A 12,041-nucleotide genomic window follows, 5' to 3' on the forward strand; every position below is an offset into this window, starting at 1 on the left:
GTGGGGTGGGCGGGGCACCGAGAGAACCTCGGGACCCTGACCCGGAGGGGAACCCTGACCGATCAACCCTCCCAATGGCACCAACCAATGCCAGTCCCACCTGACAGCCAGACAGGATGGGGCTGTCCACGCCATCCCAGAAGCCCAGGTATAACAAGAGTAGATGAAGTGGGGGAGGGAAGACGGTAGCAGAGGGAGGGAGGGAGTGGTGGGAAGAGTAGGGAGTGGTGGGAAAAATTAATAAATGAAGTACATAAACCGAGATAAGAGATTCCAGCTTCCATCCTCCCTTCCCTAATATGTATGGCTAAGTATTAACGATTATGGAAGGATATTTGAGTGTGGCATTGGGACTGGATCTCAGGTACAGAGGGCCAGGTCAAGTCTGTAAAAAGGTGAGGTAAAATGACCAAGGGGAGTGTGTATTCTGAGTGTGGAGTAAGTTGGGAGAGGTATGATTGTCCAATGATATATAATCTGCTAGCAGGTTTTTCCAATGGGTAATGTGGATTGAGTTCTTTGAGTTCCAGTTCATGAGGATTGTTTTCTTGGCGATAGTTAGTGCTACTAGAAGAAATTTGTCTGTGGTGTTAAGGTTGGTTGAAGATGTATCTCCTAGTATGCAGAGGGAAGGAGTTGCTGGGATGTGATTGCCAAGGATAGAGGTGAGTGAATCTGTGACTTTTATCCAGAACCTATGGATCGGGGTGCAATGCCAGACAGCGTGGATGTATGTGTCCGGGGTGTTTAGCATGCAGTGGGAACACGTGTCGGAGCCAAAACCCATTCTTGCCAGTTTCTGTGCAGTGTAGTGAAATCTGTGGAGTACCTTGTACTGTATTAGTTGAAGATTGGCATTTTTAGTCATTAGATAGATGTTTTTGCAGATTTGGGTCCAGAAGCCGGCATCAGGAGTAATGGACAGGTCTGATTCCCAATTGTGGTATGGAAGGCTTAAAGTTTTTTCGGATTGTGATATAATTTTGTATATTTTGGAAAGGATTTTTGAGGGGAGGGTATGTTAATCAGTTCCAAGATTTGTGGGGGGATGTCTAAATTAGGTATCTGAATATTCCATTTTGCTTGAATAGTTGGTTTAATTTGAAGATACTGTAAGAAGTGTTTACCCTCAATGCCATGCTTCTGGACCAAATAGGGAAAAGAGACCAGTCTATTGTCTTGGATGATATGATGAAGATGAGTGATACCCTTGCCTATCCATGTGAGAAAGTTGAGTGGTTTTTTATTGATGGTGAAATCAGGATTATTCCAGATAGGGGTGTGATTTGATAGTGTCAGAGGTGAATTAGTGAGGTCATAAAACTTCCACCAGGCTGTCAGACTTGATGCTATGGTTGGAGCTTTGAAAGATGGATGCTTTTTGACTGACTGGCTGCAGAAAGGTAAGTCTGAGATCTGAATATCCTTGCAAATGGTTTGTTCTAGGTCTAACCAGGTGAATTCAAGTGAGGTGGGATGTATCCATTTGTAAATGTATTGAAGCTGGTTGGCCAGTGCATAATGGTAGATGTGTGGCGCCTCTAGACCACCTAGTATTTTAGGTTTTTGAAGTGTGGTCAGTTTGATTCTTGGTGTCTTGTTTTTCCAGTAGAATTTAATGATTGTAGAGTCTAGTGATTTAAACCAGGATTGGGTAGGCTGAATAGGAATCATTGAAAGTAAATAGTTAACTTTGGGCAAAACTGTCATTTTGATAACTGATATTCTGCCCATGATGGATAGTGGAAGGTTCATCCAGCGCTGGAGGTCATCAGTTATTGAATTGAGTAGGGGGGTGAAATTTAGACCAAACAAGTCTGACAGCTTGGGGGAAACCCTTATCCCCAGGTATGTGATATAATTGGTGCATAGGGGAATAGGTGATGAGTGGGCCGACACATCCCAGCTGTTGGAATGTAATGGGAGGATTGCAGATTTGTTCCAGTTGATAGAATATTCAGAAATGTCGGAGAATGTGTTGATCAGTTCAATAGTTTCGTGTACAGATGTTGGGGGATTTTGTAAGAAAAGTAAGATATCATCAGCATAGAGACTAATTTTGTGATGTAAATTTGGAGTTTGAACTCCCTTGATGAGGGAGTTCTGTCGGATGGCGGCGGCTAAAGGTTCAATGAAGATGGTAAATAGTGAAGGAGAGAGTGGGCATCCTTGTCTAGTCTCCCGGTGCAAAGTGAAACTACGTGATGTTAGTCCATTGGTGATTACTGTGGCTGAAGGTGATGTGTATAGAATTTTGATCCAATTAATGAAGAATTCCCCAAAACCAAACCTCCCTAATGTGGAGAACAGGAAATTCCAGTTGACCCTGTCAAATGCTTTTTCTGCATCTAGAGTTGCTATGATGGTATTTTCTTGTATGGTTGAGGAGTAGTGTATAATATTAAATAATCTGCGAGCATTGGAGGTTGAGATTCTACCCTTGATAAAACCAGTTTGGTCCGGATGGATAATGGATGGGGTGACCTCTTCTAACCTACGTGCAATGGATTCCTGGTTGGGGTTTATTTCAGAAGAATATAGTTTGTTGTAGAAATTGTAGAAAACTTGGTTAATTTCTTCAGGTGAGCTGGTTAGCTTCCCTGCTGAGTTCTTTATGGCTGAAATTGTTGCTTTTTCTTTGTTGCGTCTAATTTGATTTGCTAAATATTTACCTGATTTATTGCTGTGATGAAAGGATTCTTGCCTTAATCGATGGATCATAAATTGGATGTGTTTACTAAGTATTTCATCTAGTTTGGATTTGCACTTTCTTAATTCATTGTGTTTCTTGAGATGGGTGGGTCGCGTTAATTTCCTCCAGTTGCTTAATTTTATGGTTTAGTTCAGTTTCCTGTTCTTTTTCTGTCCTTTTTTTGTGTACTGAAAATGAGATTATTCTGCCTCTAAGCACTGCCTTTCCTGTCTCCCACAAAAGGGAAGGAGATGATCCAGGGGAATCGTTCATTTCTAGAAAGCATGCCCACTCTCTCCTAATAAAACTGTTAAATTTAGGGTCTTGCAAAAGGGATGTGTTCAGGCGCCATCTGTTACTAGATGACTGTGGAGAGGTTCTATTCAGGTTACCATCTTTTAACGTTGTGACGACGCGAACTTCACCTACTTGCCTATAAATGGCTTCACTGACTTTCAATGGGTTTAGTATACAAGGGGTTTGAAATCGGATCACAACTTTAACATCAGTCCTCGATCTTTTTACTTCATCTTGTTTGGCTTTCACCTTTTTCTTCGATGCTCTTTGAACCAAATTCCATTTACCTGACTTATCTTCACCTTCACTTTTATAGTACTCTCACTGTCATTCTCTTCTGAAAACTCCTCCAAATCATTAGTTTCACACTCATCTAGAACTCCTTTCAATCCATGATCGCACCCCAGTCCACCAAACGCCAGTTGCAATGAATCTGGCGGCTCTTTTTTACGTTCCTGGAAGCACTCATCACGTTTTTTCTCAGATCAGTCTGTCTGTGAATCCCGTTGAAAGTCACAGCTGCCTTTTGAACAGTTTCACTCCAGAGAATATTGCTGAACTACCTTGATGTTTCTGTCACACAAATAACATTTGACATAACAATCAGTTGACGTTTTCACAGAAAACTAAACTTATAATATCATAAGTGGTGCAAACATATGAAGATAGAAGTTACTTCATTTTGGGTGTCTTTTAATTTTAGTTAGTTCTAGAGGCGATATTTCTAGTTTTCATTGAAATGTTTTTATTGACTTTATTAGTTTTTTTTTTTCTTTTTGGCTATAATTGTGTAGAAGATGATGAAATATATTTAAAATGTATTTTATTTGGTCTCAGAATGAGCTAAAGGAGGAGCAGATGAAATCCCAGCAGAGGATCCAGGAGAAGCAGAAGGAGGTGCAGGAGCTGAAACAGACTGTGGACACTATTAAGGTGAGGAGTGAAGAGTAGCTGTGTTTCAATTAACCTGCTTAAAGGAGATATGCAGAACCATGGCCTCATTTTTTTGTTTATAAATTCCTTGAGACCAGTGGCGGCTGGCCCATAGGGGGCGCTTGGGCACCGCCCTCCCAGATGTGGAGGGGGAAAAAAAATATATAATCATTTGTTTAAATTTTTTTTTTTTTATCAATGTCAGTTTTACTTAATAGTGTGTGCCTACATGCAATCTGAATTATTTAAACAACATTTCCACCAACTGACTCTCATTCAACAGTGAATTTCCACCGACAGACTCGTATCATTTCTCTTCTTGGGCGCTCGTCAAAGCGCCCCAGAGGTGCAGCGAAATAGCCTATCGTGTATGGTTGCTAGGGAAAAATAATAAATATTTGGCCAATCAGCATCGCCAAATTTAATGGTTTTGGGGTGCTGGAAGTTTCGCCCCTGCTACAGAAAATGTGGGAAAGTTTTGGTTGCTATGGTGATAAACTTGCAGTCTCAGGTCAGTCACTCAGAGAGATGATGGTGACAACGAAAGTTGAGGGGCAGCTTCCACCAAATTCGGTGAGATCTTTGTTGAACTACCCATTTGTGAGAAGGACGATGGTGGAAAAAATCTGTGTTAAGGAGCTGCGACCCGACAAGCCTGAAATAAACATCACCCAGCCAACCAAGGAGAAAGTTAAAGCCTACAACAGGACGTTTTGCAGGAGTTGGTTCCAGCGTAAGTCGTGGCTGACAGGCTGTGGAACAGCCAATGCACTTTTTAGTTTCCCCTGCATCCTTTTCAAAAGTGACAGGTGTGATTTGACGTGGACACAGTCTAGACAAACTGACTTAAAGCAGCTCTCCGAATGCATCAAGAAGCAGGAAAGATCAAGAGTTCACATGGGAAACTGCGTAAAGCTAGCTGTGCTTGGAAGGATTAGCATAGCGGCGCAGCTAGACAATGGGCACCGCATTGCTGTAAGAAGGCACAATGAAGAGGTCGATAAAAACCGTCATATTTTATCTAAGATCATCGATTGTGTTAAATTTTGTGGTGCTTTTGAACTAGCAATGTGGGGACAGACAGACGACCAAAGTTCTTGTACAAATAAGAACTCTCCACCCCATTCACTCACTCATTTCATCTACTCTCTCTCTCTCACTTGCGTCCAGACATACTCACACTCACCCACTTAAAAATCACATCATACTCTCTCTCCTCACTCACTCACTCACTCACTACACAGTCCAACTTCACAAACACACACACTGACTCAAAGTAGGAACATCACTCTCTCCCTTTGGAGTTTGGACAGAGGAGATGCAAGGACTAAATCTGCCGAGTGTAAACATAACGCCACTGTTGAATCAGAACTTGTCTTTGTTATTATTGTTAGTTTTGGATCGTGTTGTCTCTCAGTTCTGAACTGGACAGTAACTTCAAATCCTTCACTCTCACAGAAATCTTACCCTCATCTCAGAAACACACACACACACACCTCCCTCTCTCTCTCTCTGGTTAGAGGTGATGTTCAAAACTAGACTTTTGGTTCATACTGGACAATAATCACACATCTTTCTTGTCATAGTTTGTATTCACAACAAGAGTGTCAACACTGTGTTTCACTCCCCCTCTCTCTCTCTCTCGTTTCACAGAAATACACCCAGCTCAGAACACACACACACACACACACACACACACACTCTCTACCTCTCGCTCTTTCTTTCTTTTCATACAATCACTGTCTCACACTCATCTTGGAAACCTTCCCCCCCACTCACTCACTCATTCACACTTTCTCTCTCACACACACACACACACACACACACACACACACACACTGTTGATTTATATAGATTCAGCTGAAATCATACCCTTGCTGTAAACTTCTCTCAAGAACTTGAGTATTGCATTGTATTTGATACCGTTCCTTCCCAAAGCATAAATGGAGCCTAATATAGCTGTAAATTGTTAATTTACTTTATCTGTGAAACTGCTGATAGTGAGAAGGAAATTAAATTATAATTGTGGAATTGTTGTCATTCTGACTGTTCATTTGAATGCTTATACTGGACTAGGCAGGGAAATCTATTTATAATCTATAAATCTATAGGGTGGCACTGTGGTGTAGTGGGTAGCACCGTCGCCTCACAGCAGGAAGGTTCCAGGTTCAAACTCAGTGGCCTTAGACCCCCCCCCCCCCCCCCCCAGAAGAAAGGCGAGTGCCTTTCTGTGTGGAGTTTGCATGTGTCTGCGTGGATTTCCTCCGGGTGCTCCGGTTTCCCCCACAATCCAAAGACATGCATTTAGGTTGACATGGGGCGGCCTTGGGCTGAAGTGCCCTTGAACCCCTGATTGCTCCCCGGGCGCTCTGGGCTGCCCACTGCTCTGAGTGTGTGTGCGTGCATGTTCACTGCTTCAGATGGGTTAAATGCAGAGGATAAATTTCACTGTGCTTGACGTGTGCATGTGACGAATAAATAAAGGTTTCTTCTATTGGCACACCAGCCCCACCAAGAATTTTTTTTCACCAGCCATCACTGTTTGAGACCCCAAGAATGGCACAGGAATAGTTTTAAGCGTTAACAATAAATCTAATATCGTAATATTTATGACTAAATGATTTATATAGGTTGCGACCTGAATGAATGACCTTGACGTCCGTAACGTCACAGCAGGAAGGCTATCGGTATCATCGCCATTTCCGCTATACTAAAACACAGAGCTAACTGCAACTTCCAGCTTCCATTTTGAGCTAATTAATCGCCATGATGTGTTGCCTGTAGATGTGTTGCTGGCTGGTGCAGCAACATGACAGAAGGTGGATTTATGTTGCATTCATGGCCCAAGAATGTTCAAACTGCAAAGATTTGGATGCATTTTGCAAGAAGTTCACGGGCACATTGGGCACCTATGAAGTGGTCTCTCCTCTGCTCTGCACATTTTACTGAAGACTCGTACGAAACCTCTGATCTGCTGAGGAGCGTTGGCTATAAGCCCGTTTTGAAAGAGGGTGCAGGATCAACAATTAAATAAAACTACAAGAAAGGAAAATTATTTTATTATTATTATTATTTTTTTTTTTTTTAAAGGAAAGTAAGTTCAGTGGCACCAGCTCTCCCACAGTTTGAGCCGAGGGTTGTTGGTAAAACCCAGGGTGGAACAGGATGTGACATATTATCGCTCAGGCAGTGACCTCCCTGCGGTTGTTGCTAAAACCGGCGATGTCCCGTCCCGGGTTTTAGTAATTGCCTGAGCCGAGCAGTAATGGTGGAGTACTCAGTATGGAGAAAATGGAGAATGAATGGAGCAGCTGTCTGATTTCCAAACTTGATATTGTTGCCATCTCGCCCTTACGTGGAAGAAGCGAATGAATGGAGAACTGAAAGAACAACTGAACATCAGATTGTTTTGAAACAATCGGCCACAAGATCGGCCTTCAAGAAGTGAGAACGCAGACGGGTAAGCTCTGACTCTCATTTGGATACAAAACAACAAAAACATGTTGTTTACCTGCATTTAGATTAATACATGTAACTTGTATTGTGTGTTTAAGTTACCGGTATAAGACTTATTTAATTTGCTTCAGAATGTGATTGTGTCAGTTCATCTGATTATTTAATGAGCCTTTTACGTATTATCAGTGAAAATGGATGCATGTACATGTATGTTGCATAAGTTATAACACCTATCCTGTTTTAATGAGAGTCAACCCACAATCAATGAAGTCAAATCAGTCTTAGTTGAGCAAGTCGGTAACGGTATTTCTTACTTTCACCATAAATTTTTATTTATATGACTTTGGTCTATAGCTGTCAAAGGCCTCAGCCTTAAAACCGGTTCCCGCAGTGATGTCACGCGCTCAGGGCTGGCTGGCTCAGCGGGGCAGCTCCAATGCCAAATTTGCGGCTGAGTTTAACTCTCAAAAAAATTTGTTTGATTCCCATTTATGCAGCATACAAGAGTCAAGGATGGAGATACTATCCACTCAGAAATGTATTTTAAAATAAAGGTTCTGTGTATCTCATGTCTGTGAAGATTCTCAGTCATCCAGGTCATAGTAAACTGTGGGTGGTAAAAGAGAGCAACTGGACTTGCTTGAAGATTCTTGAAGATGTTTCACCTCTCATCCGAAAGGCTTCTTCAGTTCTGTCTGACTAATAGGGAGTATCAGGTATTTATCCTCTCATGGATGAAAAGCTCATCTAAGGTGTCGTTGAGTCATCCTGTTGGTGTGGGTCACTGGGGGCTGGGTGTGGATGGCCTCGAGAGTCGTTAGGATGATCAATGGATTGCCCGTTAGGGTGATCAATGGATTGTTGGTTCTCTCTGTCCTCCTGTGAGTCACTGAAAACAGCTGGGTTTTGGTGTGCATTCAGTTGTCTGGGAAGTGTGCCAAGGACTGCATTGTAGATGGCTGATAAATGATATCTTAGACCCCCACCTCTGTTCAGTGATGGCCATTCCAGGTTGACAAAAATGGCTTCTTTAACTCCTCGCTCATACCAACGATCCTCTCTGGCTAAGGCTATGTTTACATTACGTCGAATCAGCGGATCATCAGATTAACGTTCTTAAAACGATTCGCGTTTACACTAAAACCGTTAGCCGTGCACACAGCAACGCCAATACGCTAATCACATGACTTTAGACGGCGCGTAACATGATCCCAGTGCATTTAGGGCATGCGCAAGGCTCACCACTTGCAAGTAGAAGGATGGCAAGCCTAATACACGGATACGCTCGGCTCCGCAGGCATCCTACGCTCCAAATCACTCCGCCCTGAACAGCGAGTGCCCTCTGGACGGTGCGGACTCCAGCCCTGCGCAGCTCACACAGCGCGTGAGTGAAGTGCACAAGCCACGATTCGGGACTGAGCCGCTGTGTGTGTGATCTCAGCGCATATCACTTATTACTTGCAAGTGGAAGGATGGCAAGCCTAAAGACAATCATAACTACACAATGGGCAGTATTTGCATCAGTATTTGCAGTATTTTCATACTTTTATACTCTTTAATGTAAGGTGATACAAGGCGGAAGTCCACGCCATTTTTCAGCAGTCGCGTCACATGACCAACGCCAGCGAATCAGGAAGGTGGATGTCACAGTGACGTTGTCCAATGAGATGCCAGCTAGAGCTCAGCACAGCGTATTCGCGTATTCTGAATGTTTACACAGCACCGGAGCTGACACGATCTAGATTGAATACGTGGACGCTGGCGGATTCCCATTTCCTGGCGGTTCCAGGCGGTTTAATGTAAATGGACAGTGCATCCGCGAAGAAAACGAGACAGATACGGTCTAATGTAAACGTAGCCTAAAATGCGTACGTTGCAATCCTGAAATGAGTGTCCTTTGTTGTTGAGATGAAGGTAGACAGCAGAGTCCTGGGCTGAGGAACTGGCTCTCCTGTGTTGAGCCATGCGCCTGTGAAGCGGTTGTTTTGTTTCCTCAATATGAGTCAGTGCATTCCTCACTGCACTGAACAGGATGCTACGTTGTCCTGTTTGTGTCTGGCTATTCTGTCCTTAAGGTGGACCAGTTTCTGCTTCAGGGTGTTACTGGGTCTGAAATGTACCGGAATGTTGTGTTTGTAGAAGATCCTCCTGAGTTTCTCAGATAGACCAGAAATGTAGGGAATGACAGTGTTCTTGCATTTGTTCCTGTTATCCTCCTTGTCTGTTATGTTCCTTTTTCTGCTCTTGAAGAAAGACCAGTTGGGATACCCACAGTTCTGAAGTGCTTTCTTGATGTGATTCTGCTCCTTCTCTTTTTCCTCTACTGTTGTAGGGATGTTCTGAGCCCTGTGTTGCAAGGTCCTAATGACCCCCAATTTGTGTTCCAGAGGGTGGTGAGAGTTGAAGAGTAGGTACTGGTCTGTGTGTGTGGGTTTCCGGTAGACCTCGATGCTAAGGCTTCTGTCTTGTCTAATGTGTACATCACAATCCAAGAAGGCTAGCTTATTCCCACTGACGTCCTCCCGAGTGAAATTGATGTTGATATCCGCTGCATTGATGTGCTTAGAGAAGGCTTCCACCTCATGGGTTTTCATTATAACCCAGGTGTCATCCACATATCTGAACCAGGGGCTGAGAGCAACTCCTGAAAAAAGTGGTCAAACCTTTATGTTCCACTTCCTCCATGTAAAGATTGGCCACAATAGGGGACACCGGTGAGCCCATGGTGCATCCATGCTTCTGTCTGTAGAAACTTTCATTAAACTGGAAATAAGTGGTAGTCAGGCAGAGGTCAAGCAGGGTGCAAATCTGGTCCGTGGTGAGGTTCGTTCTATCCAGTAAGGTGTTGTCTTGAAGGAGTCATTTCTGTGTATCTCCTTAAAATGGTGAACTAAAAAAACAAGGAATGAAAACCCGGGGTTTAACAAAAACAACTCTCATATCTCAAGAGAGAGTTTATTTTTAGAGTATCCCATTAGACCTCCATTTTGTGTTTGTGTGTGTACTAACAGATGCATTATCAGTCAGCAGTAGATGACAGTGAGAGGATCTTTTCTGAGATGATCAGCTCCATGGAGAAAAGGCGCTCGGAGATGACGGAGCTGATCAGAGCTCAGGAGAAAGCTGAACTGAGTCGAGCTGAGCAACTCCTGAAGCAGCTGGAGCAGGAGATTGCTGATCTTCAGAGGAGAGTCACTGAGCTGGAGCAGCTTTCACTCACACACGATCACATCCACTTCCTCCAGGTAACACTCACTGTCTGATCTACAGAGGGCGCTGTTCCTCACAAAGTTTCCTCCTAAAAGCTCATTACAGCAACAATAAATGTTCCTGTCTGAGATCCCAAGTGTGTCTTTGGTCTGATTCAGTCTGAGATTCATTCGTTCCTCTCCTACACTTTTCTCCTTCTCTATTCTGTGTTTCCTCTCTGTAGAGTTTCCCGTCTCTCTGTGTTTCTCCTGGATGTGACGACTCACCCAGCTTCACTGTCAATCAACATCTCTCATTTGATGGAGTGAGGAAATCTCTCTCAGATCTGAAAAAGCGAGTTAAGAAAATCTGTGAGAAAGAATTCAACAAAATCCATCCACAAGGTAAACAAACAAACATTTGTTCTGTATCACAGTAAAGAGAGCCATAAAATTCATATGACAGAAATAAAACATAAGCAGGAACAAAACTGCATCAAATCACAAAGCATTAGTATTAGCCTCAGAAATTACATGTGCAAATTGCAAATAAATTTCCCAGATAAACAGGACCTTAATCACAAATCCACAAACTAATCTTATTGAACTTTACACATAGCAAATATGATGAACATTAGATCAGAACCGAGGCCTTAATTCCTCCATAAAATCCATCAGAAAGTAAAAACACACACATTGTCAGAGCTTCAGCTGGGAAAATTTTTTTGCTTCTCATGATTCTTACATTCAAATGCTGCACAGTGTGATGACATTTTGGCCGATCTCTAAATCGTGTCTGACTGAGAGCAGTGAGGAATCTAATTTTTCATTTTCATGCTTTAAACTGTTTTCGTGTCATTTTTCAGTCTCCATTTTGTCTCTGTGTCTCTACAGCTGCAGCAGTTCACATGATTTTACCCTCAAAACCAAAGAGCAGAGAAGATTTCCTGCAGTGTAGGTGTAAAATACACACACACACACACACACACACACACACACACACACACACACACACACACACACACTTCAACTCGGAGGAGGACTGCCCACATGACTTTCTTTCTTTCTTTCTTTCTTTCTTTCTTTCGACCTACAACACACAGAATGTGTATCAATAATAGTTTATTTATATCACACAGAAATCGAGTTACACACAAATCTAATACATACGAAGGATAAAATGCTGCATTGAAATAACTAGTAATCTAATCTCACTAGGCAGAAAAAAATAATGGATTACTGTTATAAAGAAGAAAGCTAGTCACACAGAGGCACAATGATAAAATACAATATTTCAACAAATACAATAAAAAAGAGGGAAAAATGAAATGACAGTGTGAGGAAAAGAGAAAGGAATGCTGATCTGAAGCGATAATCGTACTTTTGATAGAACGCTTGAAATTGCTGAAGCTAAGACTCTGGAAAGATTCATCAATACTGTTCCAGAGAGCAGCAGCTTTGAAGCGAATATTAAA

The 12,041-nt window shown here is 42.5% G+C and overlaps 1 protein-coding gene across 1 annotated transcript in view; it reads left to right on the forward strand.

The window, feature by feature from the left end:
* LOC132864433 (tripartite motif-containing protein 16-like) overlaps nucleotides 1-12,041 on the forward strand; it is a 44,585-nt gene that overhangs the window by 21,343 nt on the left and 11,201 nt on the right. The window contains exons 2-5 of the mRNA XM_060897848.1: nucleotides 3,827-3,922; nucleotides 10,390-10,623; nucleotides 10,812-10,971; nucleotides 11,461-11,520. Of these exons, the coding sequence (XP_060753831.1) occupies nucleotides 3,827-3,922; nucleotides 10,390-10,623; nucleotides 10,812-10,971; nucleotides 11,461-11,520 (550 nt within the window). The remainder of the gene's footprint in view (nucleotides 1-3,826; nucleotides 3,923-10,389; nucleotides 10,624-10,811; nucleotides 10,972-11,460; nucleotides 11,521-12,041) is intronic.

Source organism: Neoarius graeffei, chromosome 17, assembly GCF_027579695.1.
Source record: "Neoarius graeffei isolate fNeoGra1 chromosome 17, fNeoGra1.pri, whole genome shotgun sequence".
Lineage (NCBI taxonomy): Eukaryota > Metazoa > Chordata > Actinopteri > Siluriformes > Ariidae > Neoarius > Neoarius graeffei.